General features: G+C 38.4%; 1 protein-coding gene across 1 annotated transcript in view; it reads right to left on the reverse strand.

The window, feature by feature from the left end:
• Positions 1–22157, reverse strand: part of LOC131104395 (cilia and flagella-associated protein 47-like) — a 52820-nt gene that overhangs the window by 13200 nt on the left and 17463 nt on the right. Inside the window, exons 27-52 of the mRNA XM_078796829.1 lie at positions 21947–22148; positions 21159–21270; positions 20964–21064; positions 18072–18172; positions 17306–17419; positions 17013–17232; positions 16860–16931; positions 15640–15777; positions 15452–15533; positions 14458–14553; positions 14204–14390; positions 13114–13211; positions 12126–12242; positions 11913–12047; positions 11707–11819; positions 10314–10464; positions 8181–8269; positions 8031–8117; positions 6610–6665; positions 5358–5494; positions 5059–5155; positions 3918–4147; positions 3167–3302; positions 2960–3091; positions 1727–1788; positions 1504–1647 (exon numbers count right to left, since the gene is read on the reverse strand). Coding sequence (XP_078652955.1) covers positions 1504–1647; positions 1727–1788; positions 2960–3091; positions 3167–3302; positions 3918–4147; positions 5059–5155; positions 5358–5494; positions 6610–6665; positions 8031–8117; positions 8181–8269; positions 10314–10464; positions 11707–11819; positions 11913–12047; positions 12126–12242; positions 13114–13211; positions 14204–14390; positions 14458–14553; positions 15452–15533; positions 15640–15777; positions 16860–16931; positions 17013–17232; positions 17306–17419; positions 18072–18172; positions 20964–21064; positions 21159–21270; positions 21947–22148 — 3209 coding nt within the window. The remainder of the gene's footprint in view (positions 1–1503; positions 1648–1726; positions 1789–2959; positions 3092–3166; positions 3303–3917; positions 4148–5058; positions 5156–5357; positions 5495–6609; positions 6666–8030; positions 8118–8180; positions 8270–10313; positions 10465–11706; positions 11820–11912; positions 12048–12125; positions 12243–13113; positions 13212–14203; positions 14391–14457; positions 14554–15451; positions 15534–15639; positions 15778–16859; positions 16932–17012; positions 17233–17305; positions 17420–18071; positions 18173–20963; positions 21065–21158; positions 21271–21946; positions 22149–22157) is intronic.

A 22157-nucleotide genomic window follows, 5' to 3' on the forward strand; every position in this document is an offset into this window, starting at 1 on the left:
AACGACCTCAAACAGGTGCATCTGATTCAGGATGATACATGGAGTGCAGGTGGACTTCTAATGGGCAGACTAACAGGTCTTTCAGGGTCAGAATTCTAGATGATACACAGGTGTTCAAATACTTATTTGCAGCTGTATCACACAAATAAATTGTTAAAAAATCATGCATTGTGATTTCTGGATTTTTCTTTTTAGTTTATCTCTCTCACAGTGGACATGCACCTACGATGAAAATTTCAGACCCCTCCATGATTTCTAAGTGGGAGAAATAGCAAAATAGCAGGGTGTTCAAATACTTATTTTCTTCACTGTAGTTCATCTTCAAACAGCTAAAATAATTCATAAGGCTAAAAATAACCTAAAATTACCTAAAAATGTCATCCAATACTTCTCTAAAAGAGAGGAGAAATATGATCTCAGGGAAGAACTACATTTGAAACACTTATATGCTAGGACTACGTTAGCATAGCATTTCAGTATGTGGAATCAAACTATGGAATGGATTGAGTAAGGAAATCAAACAATGCACAACGATGAGCCAATTCAAGAAACAATACTAGCAGTTGATGTTTGCTAAATACAAGGATGAAGAGTCTTGAATCAGTCATGATGTGCTATATATATCACTATATTGACACTTACTATGGTACCCATTATGGCATTGGATGCTCATATCACCTCCTACTTCAATATGTGACAAAAAAATAAAAAATAAAAAATAAAAAATAAAAAAAATAAAAAAAAAATAAAAAAAAAAATAAAAAATAAAAAATAAAAAATAAAAAATAAAAAATAAAAAATAAAAAATAAAAAATAAAAAATAAAAAATAAAAAATGAAAAATGAAAAATAAAAAATAAAAAATAAAAAATAAAAAATAAAAAATAAAAAATAAAAAATAAAAAATAAAAAAAGAAAAAAAGAAAAAAGAAAAAAGAAGAAAAGAAAAAATTAAAAATCAATAATTAATAATTCAAATAAAGTAAAAGAAATAAAGTAAAAATTTTAAAAAATAAATTACATTAGGAAAGCAGGACGTGAACAAATGTAACAGTTACTGATTGTAAAAGTACCAAATAGAGGGGTAGGATTTAATAAACTTTGCTTCTTCCTACTCCTTTTGGACATGTGGAACTGGGAACTGATTATGTGATGCACTCAATTGTAATCTGATGCATGTTCAAATGAAATTAAACCATTACAATTACCATTACCATTGAATGCATCTATCAATGACCAACCAGGTTTAAGAACAAACAACAAATGTGAGGATTACATGTCTTTGCAGACTAAATCCTGAATGTTATGTCAGCACTCTTTTTCTGTGACTAAGTCTTTTCACACCGGTCTGGGACTTTAGCTGGAACTTTTTTGTGATAATAAGAACTGGGTAGACTAGGACGGGGTTGGGATCAACTTAAGCAGGTTTCATTGTATAACAAGTGAGTTAAATTGGCAAAGGGACGTGAAAAGACACAGAGAGAAACAACAAAACAAACATTACCATGACGACGCATTGTGAGGTGGGATGAAAAGTCAGAGGGTAACATGTTCTGGTCCCCGCCGGTACAATCAAAACCTCGGGGCCATGGAAGTCTTTACCGCTCAATTCAGCATGCAGGGTCCAGTCTTGGAGCGTCTCATTGTGCTGCGGGATGATGCACAATTGTATGTTGTTGTTTTTCATCTTCTAACATCAATGCAGAATTACTAAAGCAACAACTCACCAGAGGTATGTCTTGTGTGACTGAATGCTGAGCGGGTGAACTAAAGTCTAAGTGGACAGATCCTCCCTGTAGGAACAAATGACATTTTTTTTATATATATTTTGTTTTAGTTCACACAGCAAACCTATTGAACTGTCTTGTGTTAGTAGTGCCATTGCTACTATTGCTATACAAACAAATATATAAATCCTTTGACGTCTGCTCAACTAAGCACTAATGAGTTACGGTGAGCACGACTACTCCACACAGAGATGGCCGAGGGTGGAATTGAACTCGGGTCACTTCACTGCAACTTCATAATTTCTGATTATATACACAAAAATGGACCTGAAAATCTATATTTGAATTCATTCATTCATTTTCTACCGCTTTTTCCTCACGAGGGTCGCAGGGGTGCTGCAGCCTATCCCAGCTGGCGAGAGGCGGGGTACACCCTGGACTGGTGGCCAGCCAATCACAGGGCACATATAGACAAACAACCATTCACACTCACATTCATACCTATGGACAATTTGGAGTACTTTGATGTGGTGTGATGTTTAAAGTGCTCCTGACAAAAGGGAAATGAGAACATTTAGCCAATAGTATAACACTTTTACAAATAAAATTAGACTAATAATTCAAGGCGGACTGATAAGCGTAAAATAGTGTGTGTTAAATAAATATTCTGGCCCCCCGCACAATTTTGTTAACTCAACACGGCCCACGAGTTTGCCCACCCCTGCACTTTTATGTTAAAGCACACAACCACGCCATTGGAGCATCTCTTATTGGCAGACCTTACCTTCATGGGGGCTTTAACATACTGGAGAAAACAGCAACTTCATTACTTAGGGGGCCCATCATGCTCATTTTTCAACCCTTTGTATTGAGTTGTGGTCTCCTATAGAGCAGCTACACACAATAACCCGCAGAATCTGCACCTATTCCAGCTGTATTTCCTTTGATTTGTGCTTCCTGCCAAAACTGTGTTTTAATTTATTTCACCCATGGCCCGCCTCTGGGAATGTCCACTCTGCTGTGATTGGTCACACACCCAAAATGCTTCCTAACTGAACCATATAAGGAAGTCCGTCCCTCTATGACATCCCTAACTACATTTATATATTTATAGGTCGGAAAAGTAAAAAAAGACATGGCACAAAAGCAGCTGTACCAAGCCTACTTTAGGACATTTAAAGATTAATCAAAGTGATCAATTATTGCTTTTCCTGATTAAAACGCTGTCAAGACGTACCGGTGAAGCAACCAGCGCCTCCATCAGGTAGACTCTGGTATCAAAGCAGGACCTCAGAACCATCTTACATGTAAACTGGCCGACACAGTCCGCTCTGAAGCGTAGGGGGAGTTTCACACATTCCTGATCTATGATGGACATAGTCACAAATGAAAAGACGATTTCCATATAAAAAGTATATTACATCCTACTTGTGTGCATACCTGTCGGATTCTTCCATATGTTGACATCTTTCTTCAGAGGGATTGTAACAGTGTTGGGTACACTGAAGTACAGAGGCAACGAAACCTCCACATTGTACTGGATGCCTTTACTGTGGTCAACACCCCTCAGTTGGACCTAGCGGGGGGCAACGCATGAGGACAATAAACTCCATGATATGCAAAAACATTATATGCCTTGACAATGCTATTGTAGTTGCATTTTTTATCATAATTATTTTTATAAAATAATACATTAGTATTTATTAATTTTTATAAATTTGTATTACCCAAATCACTGTAAACTGTATCACTGTATTTTCTGGACTATAAGCCGCTCCAGAGTATAAGTCGCACAAGGTCAAAAATGCATAATTAGGTAGAAAAAAACATATATGAGTCGCACTGGAGTATAAGTCACATTTATTGCTAATTTGGTAATTTTTTGCATTTTTTGGTAATTTATTTTCCAAACTACTTGACCAAAACAGACATTACGTCTTCTTGGAAGGCAAGTTCTAACAATAAAAGAGAATAGGCTGAAAAGGTGTAAGATATGCTAACATAATCGTTATTTAGCTACACAAAAAATAAACATGAACACAAAAGGTGACCAGTGTTTATGGAACAAACAGTTTTTTCATTTATAAGTCGCTCTGGAGTATAAGTGGCAGGAACAGCCAACCTATGAAAAAAAGTGCAACTTATAGTCTGAAAAATACGGTATATTATTTGTATTGATCGCATGGTATACCTGCTTTTTGGAAAGCATACACGCCGCCATGCTAGTCCTCACTGTGCTGCTGTGCAAAGTGTACGTCAGCATCCGCCTCTGAAATTCAGTGGCGCTCATCCTGTGCTGCGCCCACATGGCCAGGCCGTTTTCCCAGGCCATATTGGTCAGGGGCAGACCGATGACCTCGTCACACATCTGGCCCACGGTGCAGCGCAGGCGCAGCACTGACACGCAACCATCCGCGTTTGCTGAAGGGAATAAATACATTACTGCTCAAAAGTTTGGGATCGCTTGCAAATTTCTTTGTTTTTCCAAAGAAAATGTTCATGCATTTCACAACATTTTTTTCAATTCCACAAACAATGAAAATGAATCAGATGATTTTCAAAGAAGGATGTACATTTTTGCATAGAGGCCTACTATCAACAACTGTCAGCCCTCTGCATCAATCTCCTGGTATGGCTGCTAATCCAAGTTCATCATTTTATAAGGCTAATAGATCATTAGAAAACCCATCTAAAAATTGAAACTAAAACTAAAACTTCTTACCATGCTGTTAACTACTCCCTTCAGAGAGCAGCACAAACTGGGTCTAACAAGGACACAAAAACGATGCACAACTTGTGCAAGAAGACAAATATCTGAGAGTGTGTAGTTTAAGACAGAGATGCCTCACAGGTGCTGCACTAAATTGTACCCGTCAAACACCAGTTTCAGTATCAACAGGATGCTGGACTTGATGGCAGGATTGCCAAGAAAAAGCCATATCTCAGACTGGCCAAAAAAAATTCCAAGTGATCCCAAACTTTTGAGCGGTAGTGTACATGGATGCGATTACCTCATCAAAAACAGAGCTCAGAATGATAACAGTGCAATTCTACATCACTGTGATTGATTCTATTGTATTAGATGTGGGCAAGTATCTAATATCATGGCGGGTAAGAGTGCAGCAGGCGTTAGTACAGTAGCATAACAGGGTGTCCAAATTGCTTGTAATAATGCACAGTAAAATAAACCATTAAGTACAAATGCAATTAAACAAAACGTAAAACGTTGAAAAACGTTGTCAGGTTACCTTTAGCCTCTTTAAAAATGTAAACAAATAATTTGACCTGACCCCTGAATCCCAGCAGCCTGTTGGTTCTCTTACCAGAGTTACCGGCGATGTTGAAGATGTTTGCACTGGGCTTGACTATAAAAAGCGAAGGTAGAGGCAAGTCCGCCGTTGCCTTCACCAAGTAGACCACATCACCCAGCTGGAACAAAGAGGAAAAACTGGATCGTCAAACACCTGCATGCCTAATTATCAACCCTACCAGGGGAACTACTTTTTCATCGCCCCCACAACGTTCCCCATACATTTCCAGGATTGCCAACGTCAATACGACTCTTCTTGGGTGACATTTCTAATAGTTCAGGTGAAAATTGATGAACACACACATACGTATAAATACTCGCCTCCGGGCAAACAAGCAACACAGCACAGTATTTAGTTCCTGGACAGAAAGGAAGGAAGTGGACGCTAATAATGTCTGACTGGCCCGGTTTCAGACTGAGGCTGCTCGCTGTGCTGAGGAACTCCCGGCCGTCATCATCTGAAAAAGACGCACAAAAACACACGTGAATCACATTGAAGCACACACACACATAACAGTGTTTCCATCTGTGGCGCTGGGTTACGCAGATTCATAATTTATATATGAAATATTTTCATTGGTACGAGAATAGAAATTACCATATGACCTTGGAAATCTGTACTTTAACATTATTAGAGAATTCAAGACATAAAATAACACCCCTACAGTCGCCTTTACACTTCTATTATCTCAAATAGTTGATGTACTCTGAGGAAATAAACCATTAATAAGCCATAAGCCTGTGTGTGTTGCAATAAATGTCTTCCAGATGTGAGGAGGACAGGAAATGACATCAGCGGTTCAGAGTTGAGTGGACTTTTGCTGCAACATTAGCCCATGTTATTATTAGGATTATTATTATTCATTTTTCATTCATTTCTCTATGCCGTTTATCCTCAATAGGGTCGTAGGGGTGTGCTGGAGCCTATCCCAGCTGGACTGGTCGCCAGCCAATCACAGGGCGCACAGAACAGGATTATTATTTTAATGTTATTATAATGCCTGTTGTCCCTGCAATCAGGTCTGGTGCTTGTGTGTCTCACGATACATTGTAGTAACATTACTGACACCTTGTGACCAGCGTAGAATACAAGCTGCAATTTGAATGAATATTTTTATGCTTGAAAATACCTACATTTTGGCAAAAATATGTACTAGTTGCTTAAATATGGATATTTTTAGTCAAATTTAAAAATATATATATTTTTAAACTAAACATAAGTCAAATTTAAAAATATATATATTTTTAAACTAAAAATAGGTCATATTTAACCACGAACCAGCATTAATTGTTTTGCTATATGTTGCTATACTCTAAATATGTTTTTATATATATTTTTGAAAAAAACGACTGTACAACAACTGCACAAGGGTGACCAAATGTCCTATTTTCCCAGGGCAGAACATGAGAACATAACTTGTTCTGTGAAACCATGCAAAACATGAGTGAGCATATAGCTCCAAATACTTCTGTGGCGGTCCAACATTAATTGCGGCGGGCCGCCACATATAAACGGATGCGGTTGTGTGCTTGCTTGTTCCAGGAAGTGTGTCAAACTACAATGAAACCTTTCCTTCCATCTCCTCCTGACAGCTCATCTCTGAAGTCATCTTCCCATCTTCCCATTCCCTGAAAGAAAGCACAAGAAAGAACGATGCCTTGTGTAAACACGGGTATCAGATTTACGTATATCTGTATTCTTTATTTACTTGACGTCATCCTAGGACGGGGGTGTCCAAATTGTGCCCCAGCTGTCTTTTTTTATTGTCCTGTGGCAAATTCTAAAAATATAATATAAAAACTAATAGCTTTAAATTAACAGGAAAAACTGAAAAAAAAACAGCAAAAAATGGAAAAATCAGCAGAATTTTTACACATACAAATATTAAGACACAAGTTTCAATCTAACAAGAATAGGTTAATATATTGTATTTTTTTTATATTATGAAGAAAAAAAATGTCATTTTTAGCAGCATACAATTTAAATGTTGCAAAAATAAATTTTAAAAGTTGTAATATGAAGATCAAACAAAACAACAAATAAAGAAAATTAGGTTGCAAAAAAAGTTATGTTGCGAGAACAAAATGGAAATATTATGAGAATAAATTCAAAATTACAAAAAGAACAAAAAAAAGCTGAAATAGTTGGAAAATTAAAACCAAACAACTGCAGAAATGGAAAAACGGCCGGAATTTTACAAAAATAAAGTCAAAATATTCACAGAGTCATCAAAAAGTCATCTTCTAATGAGAAAAAGAATCTTAATTTTACAAGAATAAACTCGGAATATAGTGAAGAAAATAATGTCATTTTGGTAGCATAAAATTTAAGTAATAAAGTCGTAATAATATGAGAAACAAAACAATATGGGTAAAGTTCTTTTTTTTTTAGGTTGGGGAAAAAGTTATAATATGATGGGAATAAAGTAACATTATTATGGAATAAAGTCATATTACAAAAAAGACAATAATAATAATATTTTAATATTATATTTAATAATATTAATAGTAATTGTATTAATATTAGTATATTAATATTATTAATACTTAATAATATTAATAGTAATATTATTAATACTACTACAACTAATAATAATAATAATAATCACTTATTGGAAAAAGTTTGGACACCCCTGTCTTAGGAGGCAATGACAAAGCAGAGTCTGTTTTTTTTTTTTAAATAAGCTATTTTGAAGTGATGCTGATATCCAGCTGCTTCCCACAGACTAATATCAGGTCACATCCTACGTACTGAATGAACACATTTCGTGTAATGCATGTCATAAACAGTTTCATAAACAGACCTTGACATTGTGCAAAATAAGACCAACACCAATATGTGAGTGAACTTGAAAATAACTCCAGGCCGCGGATAGACTGAGCGATACCGCTGTGTAAAAACATACGTATAACAATACATTGCAATTTACTAATTGCAGACTCGCCCCGTAAACATGAAATTGAGAGTGTGAGCTTGTGTTGTGCTGGCGTTACTTGGCTTTGGAAGACGCCTGTTGAATGAGACTCTCCATTTCCTTTTCCGATTCCAGCGGGTTGACCGCCATCTCCACCAGCATCACCCTAAACCCACACACACATTTATCATTTATCACGACTCAAATGGACATGATGCTAAACACCTACCTGAAGTTTGCTTCTTTCTCGAACGGGTTTGTGATTGGCAGTTTAATCACTTTAAGCACATAGCATGGAGATATGCATGTGACACTTTTCTAGAAGGATAAGAAAGAGATAACGCAAGGCGCTGTGGTGAGTATGTGCGTTGTGTGTAGACCATGTGTTAAACACTTGTTCATTGTATATACACCATTTGTAACATTCAATTCTAAATGCGTTACGTGTGTTGGAGAAGAGGAGACCTGAGAGAGGACCTGCTGCCTCGCCATCCCAAAAGTGTTTGATATTGATGATGGTTTTTATATTTTGCATTTATGTTTTACAAAATGAACTGAACCGCGACCATTTGAACAATTGAGTGCATCCCATAATCAGTTCCCAGTTCCACATGTCCAAAAGGAGTAGGAAGAAGCAAAGCTTATTAAATCCTACCCCTCCATCTGGTACTTTTACAATCAGTAACTGTTACATTTGTTCACTTCCTGCTTTCCTACAGTTTTTCTCAATTGTTTACACACAATTTGTGATGCCTGAGACACAATGACCACAACATATAACCAATGCACCAACTCCATGAACCAAGTCTGCTAAACTATAAGCACAACTCCTGCTTTACAACACACTTTTTTCAAAACACTACACACAATTCTCTGAGTTTTGGCCCAATTTTCATGAAGTAAACTTCTTGTTTTCACAAAGAGCACAATGCCACTCAAAACAGTAAAATTAATATTCCTATTATTCACACTGACTCATCACATGGGTAAACACCTGTCACACCTTTTTACAATTAGAATAAAACGGCAACAGGTGAGTTTCTCTGTTTTGGAACAATGGATGCCAACATTGAAATTAGAGGGAGAGCCGGAGGTGTGAGAATGAGAGGAGGAGGATGAGGAAGGATGAGGGCCATAATCTGTGATGAGATCAGGGCCACTTTGGTCTAACAATGAGGGAGGCTGGATAAAGTGTCAGTATCCACAAACACACAATCCCCTTCTCCAAGCTATGGAAGATGCATGTGGAGAGATTCCAGCAGATGCTTTCCATGGCTGGATTCGCCATGCTAGACGATATTTGTGCTGTGGCCTGACCCAAACAGAAGACGTGATGCAGGATAGTCTTTTGCTTTGTTATTGATTGATTTTTTGTTTATGATTATTATTATTTTCTTTAACTGAAGCTGTATATATTTAGATGCAGACCACTGTATGGGGAACTTTGTGTTGGCTGTGATGAACACTTTGTACATTGTTTTTCTGTTAAAAATAAAAGATATGTATTTCTGTGTTATTTTCTGTTCAAAAAAAGTCAAAAAAATACAAAAAAACAATTCTAAAATATTTTGCAAGAAGTGTCACACTGAACACAAAAAGGCCCGAGTCATGACGAATATGATGTAATCACAGTGTTTGACACTGAGCACATCAGCGTTCAACTGGTTCATTTAAATGTTTGTTCATATAGTGGTTTGTGTGCGTCATTTGGAGACAAAACACCATTTTGAGAAGAATGAAGACTGTTTTGGATGTAAAGTTTCATTTTGCAGGAGAATTGAGGAGTTTTCAGAAATGTGTGAGTGATTTTTTGATTTGTGTGTAGAGTTCTGAGAATATGAGGCATCCTTTCAGAAAATGTGTTTAAACAATCGAGAAAAACTGTAATAGTTTAAGCTTTTTTTTTTGTTTCTTAATACAATTTTTAACATTAGGGCCCTTATGACTTAAAAGAACACACCTGTAGTACACTCATATGACCCAATATAGTGGATGTATTAACAGAAAATAAGCCATTTAAGACATAAAACCACAAACATAAAACAAAACAATATCATCATTACTGACTACATGTCACTGCAACATCTTTGAATGCCTTATATTTGTATTTTACTTCGATTAATTTGACAATTTAGGCATAAAAGTAAGATTAAATTAAATATGCGTATTTTGGACTAATATGGTAGTTATGACAGCAACATTTATTCAAATATTTTGTGAAGCCACAAAATTTTAAGCACAATGTGGCCATGGATAACTGTATTAATAAAGTATTACTTTTTTTGTCTAATGCACGTTATATGTGTATATGTTATATGTCCAGGGACAACCTGTGTAGAATCATCATAAATGGTTCACTCACTGTGGGTTTGATTTGGCTGACGTGGATGTTCACGTTGAAGACCAAAGTGGCGCCATGCCGGCCAGAAGCTGAGGGTGAGATGAGCAGAAGGACAGCTTCCTTCGTTTGCAGCGAGGAGCAGTAGTGCTGGACTGTCACTTCCGTGCTTGTCCTGTGAAACCAACAACAATCTCTGTGATTAGTGAGTGTCCCTCATCAATGTTAAGGAAGTGACAGTGATAAATTGGTGGTTAGATTCTGCCTAATGGCCTTACCGTCCAAGAAAGGTGAAGCAGTCATACAAATACTTGCGTATTAAAATACTTGCTGTGTAAATGTTTAGTTTTTGCACCATTTTTTGCATGTAAAACTATTTACAGTGCTCAGTTGCTCCTTTGTGGAATATTTTTAGTCCAATTTCAGTGCTGTAAAAAACAGTTTAACGCTGTCACAGGCCAAGCCTGGCAAAAAATTGCATTGTGGGAAGTTGAGTGCTGTCGTCTTCTAGGTCCTGATTGGCTGTAGACCCTTCTGTTGTGGTCTTGGCGTTACAAGGCTAGCAAACTAGCGAACAGTGTGAGCTGTTTGCACTAATATTATAAACAATATCCAAACATGTGACTCAGAATGCTACATGGCTGCAAGTCGTCCCCCACTAACAACAACCATAATGCCGACAAAACACACTGCACCCAAAGTCAGTCGAACCCCCAAGACACGCCAAAGAAAGGTTGAAGCAGCACACCTGGAAGTAATTAACCCTCAGCTCACACAGACGCAACACGCTTCAACAAGGACACAAAAACGCCACAGTCAAGTTAATAATTTTTTGTGTCCAGCCAAGAAGTTTCTTCGTTAAAATTCTAACAAAATGTTTACTTTGAGAGCATTTAAACAAGAGATAAATGTGAGGAAATGTTAATACCTGTCTAAGAAAAGTGTATAAAGTGTATAGTGATGGGTTTTTCAGCCTTATAACATATATACTGCAATGATTGTAAACAAATATAGTTGGCTACTTTTGTGGGATTTCACTTATTGCAGGATATTTTGGGAACCTATACCTCGTAATAAATGAGGGAGCACTGTATTGTATACAAATGTCTTTTGTGTTAACATTTTTGGGTGTCTGGAACGGATTAATTGGATTCACATTATTTTCTGTGGGAAAATTTGCTTTGGTCAGAGTCCGTTTTGGTTTGAGTTTACCTTCTGGAACAGATAAATGCCGTTAACCAAGGCTGTATTTGATACCATCCTTGCACGACCGCTAGCCATGACTCCGGCTACCAAGTACACGCAAGACAGCAAGGTACACTTCCAGTCCGTCACTTTTAATGTGTACTGAATACATGTATTGTTACACCCCATTAGCATTTAATAACAAATGTGATTGGACTCCATTCATGCTTACTTTGAAGGAACGGTGACTGTGGAACCACCAGGCAGAGAAAACAGACATGCATCCACTCCAAGAAAAAATGCCCGGTATTTGACAACGCAAGTAGAGGGGTTTGTCAATTGCACCTGAAACACACACAGCGGGTTACTTCAAGTACACAGCAATAGAGCGAAATGATAATGAAGACAGATAATAGAATTTGTTAGTCTTTGTATTACCTGCTTGCTCAGACTGCTGTGCAGGCTTCCAGTGAGAGTGATGGTGTTTACGGGCCGGTATTGAGGCAGCCTCTCATATAAATGCACACACAGCATCAACATTTGCACAGGGTTGGGATCCGACAAGTCTGTGGGCTGCACACACACACCATCATTTAATATAAGAGTGGCCCATCACAGTAAAGTTGTATACTGTAAATACAGTAATCCTACCTGCAGATCCATGTTGAGAGAAAGTGTGGTTAAGGCCTGGATCACAATGATGTTGTTGTGCAGAATCTGCTCCAGGGTGGAAGTTGTCGTGTACATCCTTTGAAAGTGGCTCAAGATCTAAAAGCAGCAAACATCGATCGATAAAACACAAACTTTACTCAGGAGAATCCAATATTCAGGATCGTACAAAAGCCATGTTTACACTTGCATGCATTTTGTCCCGACAGTGGTGCGCCATTTTGCGTGCCAATGAGTAAAGTGGTAGTATACATGTGCAAAGTATGTGTGAAGTATGTGCAAAGTATGTGTGAAGTATGTGCGAAGTGTGTGCCAAGTGTGTGCGAAGTGTGTGCAAAGTGTGTGCAAAGTGTGTGCAAAGTGTGTGCAAAGTGTGTGCAAAGTGTGTGCAAAGTGTGTGCGAAGTGTGTGCGAAGTGTGTGCGAAGTGTGTGCGAAGTGTGTGCGAAGTGTGTGCGAAGTGTGTGCGAAGTATGTGCGAAGTATGTGCGAAGTATGTGCAAAGTATGTGCAAAGTATGTGCAAAGTATGTGCAAAGTATGTGCAAAGTATGTGCAAAGTATGTGCAAAGTATGTGCAAAGTATGTGCAAACTGTTCAGGGCTGTGCACAATTTTTTTTTAAATGTTCCAAATTTGTGGCACATGTAATTTTTTTTAATTAGTCATGAAAGCACCGTAAAACACACCCTGGCCTATGCAGTTTTTTATAATTTTAGATTTCCATTTAGCTTCAACTTGCCAGTATTTTCTACAAAAATCTTGTTGTACAAGAGTGGTTTATTATCGTCGTCTGCAGTCGCGTACAACTGCAATGTATGGGATCACTGCATTGCGGGAAAAATTTGTTCAGATCAGGATAATGGTGCAAACAGAGGAATTTATTTTCACTTCAGTCAAAGCAGCTCAGAGATTAAATCAATCCCAAATTCATTTATCTACCAAATTCAGAGATGGCCACACACATACTCACCAGGTATGGGCAGTAGGCGGCAAGCGCAGCAGCTAGCACCAATCCATCCGTCAAGTCCAAGTCAAAATTGACGATCCAGCGCACTGGTGGGACACAGCCTGCGAGTAGAAGGAACAAGATAACAAGATAACTTAGCAAACGAATCAACACGACTACTAATCAACCAATCCTGAGCTTTCAGTGCACCAACAATGAACTTGTCAATTTTTTAATCATGGTGTCATCTTACGAAGAACACTTTACTAACCGTACTAAAAACATCACGCAGCAACTAAACACCCCAATTGTATATCTCAGAAATATACAAACAAGTACAAATCATTGCAACGCATTCATTGGGGCACTGCAATGATGTCAGCCTCCCTCTGGGCTCTGGGTCTTCTGGCTCCCTCAGGTGGACAGATGCAGCATTGCAACACCATCCACCATTTTGTTTGCTGCTTGACCTCCAATTAAATATTTTTGCTTTCGGCTTTTTCCTGAATTTAAATGTTTTTTTAAACAAAATGCATTAAGGGAAAACTTTAAAATGTTTTTTGTCATGTTAAACCATATTGTTACATGTTTGTATACTGTTTGTACACCATTTGAGTATTAAGTTGCTGTGTGATGAATGTAGTTTTAGTAACTTTTTCTTCTTAAGTTGACACCTTTAGACTATTATGTTTTTCTATTGTTGATATACTGTTACGACCTCATGTGATTTCCAAATGGGTCGACGAGCGACAGATGTGAGTGCACTGTCAAATAAAGAGCTGCCTGGTCCTCACAAAACTTTTGCACGCCACCATTTTAAGAGGTGGACACAGGAGGTTTATAAACCAACATTTACTGTACAAATGTATCTGTACTGTACACCCTGAACTCTGAAATTGAAACAAGTGAAATGCAACAAAATGGAGAGCACTAATACATGCACACGTAGTCAAGAGTCAAATTTCATGCCGAGTATGTCAAATTCATACATGCTTGCAAGTCTGCACTCATATTGAAAGTTCCCCCGATAGTTCACGGCACCACCAACCAGGGGGACCCACCCCACTATTTGAGAAGCACCGGTATAAAACAAGATTATTTTAAATGCCGATACCTGAAGCCCACACTGTATCCCTCATGCACCGATAGTGCAGGTTGAGCCACGAGAGCAGCTGGAGTTCATGGCGAGAGTAGAGGTTACTGGGGAGTGAGTGGATGTTAAGGATACTGTCGTCGTCTGCACGACATCTCTGCCGGTGTACATTTAGACTGCTCTCCGAAACGCGTGACAACACCAAAACCTGGGGAGAGGAATGTTCAATGCTCCTATTTCCATTAAAACATTATTAAACTAAATATTGCACAAACCTTGTAGATCTGCAGCAGCATTTCAGTCCAGCATCGTTTGCTCAGAGACTCATAGTTGACACAGCGGTAGTCCACACCAGGTTCTTCCACATTAGACTGAAATAAAAGCATGAAATACACCTTATATTACTCTTTACATTTTAATGTTGCCCAGATTAAGAAACAAAAAAATACAGGAAAAAGAAAAAATAACTAAAACAAAATAACACTGTTGATGAAGAGGACTCCCATTGAAATAAGATGAAATTAAGCTGTTGGTTATCTTCATTCATTCATTCATTTTCTACCGCTTATCCTCATGATGTTCACGGGGGTGCTGGAGCCTATCCCAGCTGTCTTATTATTTATTATTTATACATAACTGTCCAAAAAACAAATACTGTATCACATGGAAAAAGACTTGTATTTGGATTATTTTATTATGGATTATGGAATATGGATACTATTGGGCTGCTATTCGAGTGGTTAGCACGCAGGCCTCACAGCTAGGAGACCTGAGTTCAATTCCACCCTCGGCCATCTCTGTGTGGAGTTTGCATGTTCTCCCCGTGCATGCGTGGGTTTTCTCCGGTTTTCTCCCACATTCCAAAATTGTCCATAGGTATGAATGTGAGTGTGAATGGTTGTTTGTCTATATGTGCCCTGTGATTGGCTGGCCACCAGTCCAGGGTGTACCCCACCTCTCACCCGAAAACAGCTGGGATAGGCTCCAGCACCCCCTTCCTCGTGAGGATAACCGGTAGAAATGAAAGAAATGAATGAATGAATGGATTCTATTATTTATTCATTTTAATTTAAAGGGGACCTATTACGCTTTTTCCACTTTTTTGACCTATAAACGGAGCTGGAATGTTGTATTCTTGTGTTAAACGATGCCAAAGTTTCAGGTAATGAGGTTTGCGCATTTGGAAGTGAGCCCTGAAAGAAGTTTGTGATGGCTCTGAACACTCAGTTTCAGAAGGAGCTCTCAAGTAACATGGGTCAGTGTTTATACCTGCAAGGAGCACCAGTAGTTGAACTCGGCCACATCAAGTAGGTACTCAGCTCGGATGTGACCTAAACAAGCCCCCTGGACTCTGAACACACATGTACAAATCTTCTTTGTTTTTCTGTATTTGTCATTATTTCAACTTGCAGCCTTCAAAGGTGACTTAACACCAAGTGTTGCAGCGGGACGTCTACCTGAGAAAAGCAAGTATGACCCCATGTTGGTGGAGCAGCTGCTGGGTGCGCCGGTTTATATCCGTGGAAAAGGTCTGACAATGAGGAACATCGGGAATCCGTCTTCCGGCCAGATAATGAATCATCTCCACTGTAGACCTAGGAAAAGAGTATTAGTGTGCATTATGTGTACTTTATACAATGTTACTTCAGTATTTGGGAGTAACGGCATTAAAAAAGGTGCTATTAAAGCCATTACTGTTTTCTAGTTACAGGTTAGTCATTGAATCAATTTCTATTGTAGGAGTTGTGGTTGCTCACGCTGCCCACATTATTTGTTAGTATTTTATTTCCTCCTATTATTCCCTCAATTCATCTTTTTCCTTTGTTTTATCTTTAATATCTCTTTCATTCAAATGTATTTATATTTAATAATAAATATTTTCTATTTATACTCATTTTATTCACTCGTTATTCTGAACATTTTTTATTTAATATGCTTATGTATTTGAACTTATTTTAGTTTATATTTATCCTAATTGTATTTACTCCTATTGCTCACTTATTCATATTTTTTCTTATACCTTTCATTTTTTGTTATCTTTAATATCTTTATTTATTTGAACTTAGTTCATATTTTTATTTACATTTTACATTCACTAATCTTGTTTAAAATATTTTTTATTTTTGTCTATACAAAATATCTATATTAATATATATTTAATATATTTAATAATATTTATTTTCATTTTATTAATTCATTATGCACTCATTTATCTTTTTCGAGCTTTCCATTATTGTTTCTATTTATTATTATTTATTCTCATTTTATTTACTTCTATTATTGATTCATTCGTCTTTTTTCTTACACTTTAAATTTTTGCTTTGTCTTTAAAATAATTTATATAATATAATTTGAATTTATTTCTTTATTATTATATATTCTAATTTTATGTGCTCTATTGTTTATTCTATTTTTTTGTTTTATTTTTAATATCTATTTATTTTGTTTCTATGTACGCCTATTACTCACTCATTTACTTTTTTATCCTTTTGATTCCTCTTTTCTTTTTTCGTCATCACTGAACAAGCAGTTTTATTACTCCTATTTGCTTATAATTTCTATGTAGCCATTAATATTTATTTCTACTTCATTAACCAGTGCATACCACCTATTATTTTATGAAGGTAACTTTTTCAGCATGTTTGAAACTACTAAACCATGCCCAGAATGTTTTTACCTGGTGTCTTTACTTATGTTGACACGTTTAGTCAGTCCGACGGTGTGACTCAGCTCAACTTTGGACACCGTTCTGAAAATAAAGAACATATCAAAGTGACAAACAGGTGGCATGGCCACATCGAAAGTGACTCTAAAAAAAACCAGCAGATACCTTCTGAGCGTGTGCGGTATGGAGATGGGATGTGTCCCACTCGGCCAGCCAAAGAGGCTGAACCACCTCTCCAGGGCTAGTAAGACGTCCTGGTAATATTGGCCCTCTGGTGAGGTTGAAGAAGGGAATTGTGGGAGTCCAATATCAGCCCGTGGGGTGTCTATGTTCAGACAACTTTGGCTGCTGACCTGACTCCCGCTCTCACTTTGTGGAAAGGAGTCTAAACAAAAACACTTCTTGCAACAATCATTCTATCATCATTTCATTTGTGGCTAGCCGGGACATTTTCTGACCTGATGACGAGTCCTTAAGTGTTGAGCCACTGAGTTCAAACGGTGAGGAGGAGGACGTCGGGCCAGAGGCAAGACTCGGCGTGTGATGTGAGATGGGTTCAATAATTGTGGCCCCTGAGTGTCAAACATGCAAAAACATGTGATTACACCCAAGACAAGATAAGATGACTACACTACCGCTCAAAAGTTTGGGATCACTTGGAATTTTTTTGGGCCGGTCTGAGGTATGGTTTTTTCTTGGCTATCCTGCCATCAAGTCCAGCATCCTGAGGTCGCCGCTTCACTGTCGATACTGACACTGATACACTGGTGTTTGATTGGTACTATTTAATGCAGCTGTGAGGCAATTTTTGTCTTCTTGCACAGTTGTGCATCGTTTTTGTGTCCTTGTTAGACCCAGTTTGTTCTGCTCTCTGAAGGGAGTAGTTAACAGCATGGTAAGAGATTTTAGTTTTAGTTACAATTTTTAGATGGGTTTTCTAATAATCTATTAGCCTTATAAAATGATGAACTTGGATTAGCAGCCATACCAGGAGATTGATGCAGAGGACTGACAGTTGTTGATAGTAGGCCTCTATGCAAAAATGTAGATCTTTCTTTGAAAATCATCTGATTCATTTTAATTGTTTGTGAAATTGAAAAAAATGTTTGTAAAATGCGTGAAATTGTGTTTTTCTTTGGAAAACTACGACATTTGCAAGTGATCCCAAACTTTTGAGCGGTAGTGTATATGATGGTAAATGTGAACCGAGCAATAATAGAATACCGGCCCGAAGAACTATCTGTTGCATGGAGCGCTGAAGAGCCATTTGGGGCCACACAGTCAACAAGCTGTTGTCACTTGTAGCACACAGCTTCATTTTAAACCTGATTTCAAATCAAATTGGTTAGAAAATAACAGCTCGAAATACCTACACATCACTACTATGAAAGGCCTGACTCTGACCCTTGGCTGACCCTGATGATATTCTAGATTGAGGTTTGATTTTTTTTTTAATGGGACATATTATCTGTTAAGCTAATAAGCTAATTTTAAGCATTTTTGCCCAACTTAAATGAACTGGTCATTTGGGGTCAGCAATGTTACTTTGTTGCATTGATGAGCCAATAGTCACTGTGTTGCCGCCTAAGAGGGTTAACATGAGTCAGTCTTGATGACGCTGCTTTATTGCAATGATGAGATTCAATAATGATCAGACCATTCCGGGATAGCAGACGCTTGGTGAAATGGCATATGGCATGCAGCAGTGTAAGGAGCGTGAACAACTGGGGTATAATATGTACAAAAAATGTGTGCCAAAACGGTTATAAAAATTACGGCTTCCTGCCTTTCCTCTTTCCTACCTCCTGCACAAGCAAGTGCGCGCCCTTTATGGCTTCCGTGTGCGTAAGCACGCACACCCACCTGCGCCCATGTGACCACGCCCCATACACCCGTGCAACAAAAAAACTCCTACACACTGCATACGCTTTTCAGTCCTAACATGTGTGAATATATACAGTGAAGAAAATAAGTATTTGAACACCCTGCTATTTTGCTATTTCTCCCACTTAGAAATCATGGAGGGGTCTGAAATTTTCATCGTAGGTGCATGTCCACTGTGAGAGAGATAAACTAAAAAGAAAAATCCAGAAATCACAATGCATGATTTTTTAACAATTTATTTGTGTGATACAGCTGCAAATAAGTATTTGAACACCTGTGTATCATCTAGAATTCTGACCCTGAAAGACCTGTTAGTCTGCCCATTAGAAGTCCACCTGCACTCCATGTATCATCCTGAATCAGATGCACCTGTTTGAGGTCGTTAGCTGCATAAAGACACCTGTCCACCCCATACAATCAGTAAGACTTTAACTTGTAACATGGCGAAGACCAAAGAGCTGTCCAAAGACACCAGAGACAAAATTGTACACCTCCACAAGGCTGGAAAGGGCTACGGAGCAATTACCAAGCAGCTTGGTGAAAAAAGGTCCACTGTTGGAGCTATCATTAGAAAATGGAAGAAGCTAAACATGACGGTCAATCTCAATCGGAGTGGAGCCCCATGCAAGATATCACCTCGTGGGGTCTCAATGATTCTAAGAAAGGTGAGGAATCAGCCCAGAACTACACGACAGGACTTGGTCAATGACCTGAAAAGAGCTGGGACCACCGTTTCCAAGGTTACTGTAGGTAATACACTAAGACGTCATGATGTGAAATCATGCATGGCACGAAAGGTTCCCCTGCTTAAACCAGCACATGTCAAGGCCCGTCTTAAGTTTGCATATGACCATTTGGATGATACAGAGGAGTCATGGGAGAAAGTTTTATGGTCAGATGAGACCAAAATAGAACTTTTTGGTCATAATTCCAATAAGCGTGTTTGGAGGAAGAAGAATGAAGAGTACAATCCGAAGAACACCATCCCTACTGTGAAGCATGGGGGTGGTAGCATCATGCTTTGGGGGTGTTTTTATGCACATGGGACAGGACGAGTGCACTGCATTAAAGAGAGGATGACTGGGGCCGTGTATTGTGAGATTTTGGGGAACAACCTCCTTCCCTCTGTCAGAGCATTGAAGATGGGTCGTGGCTGGGTCTTCCAACACGACAACGACCCGAAGCACACAGCCAGGAAAACCAAGGAGTGGCTCCGTAAGAAGCATATCAAGGTTCTAGCATGGCCCAGCCAGTCTCCAGACCTGAACCCAATCGAAAATCTTTGGAGGGAGCTCAAACTCCGTGTTTCTCAGCGACAGCCCAGAAACCTGACTGATCTAGAGAAGATCTGTGTGGAGGAGTGGGCCAAGATCCCTCCTGCAGTGTGTGCAAACCTGGTGAAAAACTACAGGAAACGTTTGACCTCTGTAATAGCAAACAAAGGCTACTGTACCAAATATTAACATTCATTTTCTCAGGTGTTCAAATACTTATTTGCAGCTGTATCACACAAATAAATTGTTAAAAAATCATGCATTGTGATTTCTGGATTTTTCTTTTTAGTTTATCTCTCTCACAGTGGACATGCACCTACGATGAAAATTTCAGACCCCTCCATGATTTCTAAGTGGGAGAAATAGCAAAATAGCAGGGTGTTCAAATACTTATTTTCTTCACTGTATTATGTCTTATTTTCTATTATCATGTCTACTATATTGGGTAAAAGAAGTGTAAAGGTGACTATAGGGGTGTTATTACATGTCTAGAGGGCTCTAATAATGTTCAAAAACTGTATTTAGAAGGCCATAAATGGGTTTTCTTTGCTCTCACAAGCAAAATATTGAAGAAATTCATCTGCCCCGGTTGGGTCTGGAACCATTTACTGCAATAAAGGTGGTATTACTGAATGTAAAAATAGAAAATACTGTGAGGATGTACTGAAATAAATAAAACTCACCAAAGCCGGATAAACAATTTTTACTTTAAAAAAAATTCAATTTTTTTTGATTGCTTTTAAATGTATTTATATATTTAAAATATATACATTTAATATATATTTATATACATTACATGTATGTATATATTTATATTATTACATTACATTATGTATGATATATATGTATGTGTATATACTGTATGTTGTTCCCCAAAAACAGGCCTTTTATTTCTGTATAAAACATTTCATTCATAATATTTTTATGTGCTAAAAAAAAGAGAAACAAAAGAGGTTACCTGTTGTTCAGGTGGTCAGTGAAGGTGACGCTTGTGCAAATGGAAAGAGAGACGGTAGAAAAGAAAGACACTCTGCAGATCAGCGAAGTCACGGCGGCTGTCTGCTTTCACGGGAGACAAATTGATAATGTCAATGCATCAGTCACACGGATGACATGTCAATCAACATCATGGTCAAAGTCAGTCAACGGTGACCTTGTCCTGAGCGGGGATGGTGTTGCCCTCGGGGAAGGTGACACAGATTGGCTGCACCTTGGTTCCATCCAAAAGTTCCACCTCATCCACATGTGCTGATAAACTGGTTCCACTGCAAAACATACAACATGTATGCTAACATACAACATACTTAGCTGGGTTGTGTACTGTACATACAGTAGATAACATCTCAATGAACAAATTAGAACAATATGGCATCAGGGGTGTCAGAGTGGTTAGCGCGCAGACCTCACAGCTAGGAGACTAGGGTTCAATTCCACCCTCTGCCATTTCTGTGTGGAGTTTGCATGTTCTCCCCATGCATGCGTGGGTTTTCTCCGGGTACTCCGGTTTCCTCCCACATTCCAAAAACATGCTAGGTTAATTGGCCACTCCAAATTGTCCATAGGTATGAATGTTAGCATGAATGGTTGTTTGTCTATATGTGGCCTGTGATTGGCTGGCCACCAGTCCAGGGTGTACCCCGCTTCTCACCCAAAGACAGCTGGGATAGGCTCCAGCACCCCCGCGACCCTCGTGAGGAAAAGTGGTAGAAAATGAATGAATGAATGGCATCAGGGGGATGGTTTCAAAGCTACTTAACCAACACACATCTCCATGTCGAGATACAGGCGGACCTCATGTTATGACAAAAAAACAAGAACAATGTCACTTTTGTTGTTGTTATGCGTCAAAGACACAAAAAGTGCCAAGTGCAATGAAATAAACTTGCCTCATGCTGGCACACATTCTTTCGACATCATGAAATGTTTAAAGTTATTGGCCACCTTGTATATCCTGACAGCAGTAGGTTGAGTCTGGCTGTGATGCTGCTTTCCAGGGGGACTGGGGTCAGGAGCAGTTGGGAGGGCGTGATGGTAACATTGGGCAGCTGGTGGACAACTGTGATTGGCAGCTCTTTGTACGGCTCACGCATCTCGCTTTCGGTGTCTCCCAGATAAAAACTGAGGGTAAGTCTCTTCACTGCACCTACCAGGA

This window comes from Doryrhamphus excisus, linkage group LG15 (genome assembly GCF_037039965.1).
Source record: "Doryrhamphus excisus strain RoL-2023G ecotype Guam linkage group LG15, RoL_Dexc_Guam_v1.1, whole genome shotgun sequence".
In the NCBI taxonomy this organism is placed as follows: domain Eukaryota; kingdom Metazoa; phylum Chordata; class Actinopteri; order Syngnathiformes; family Syngnathidae; genus Doryrhamphus; species Doryrhamphus excisus.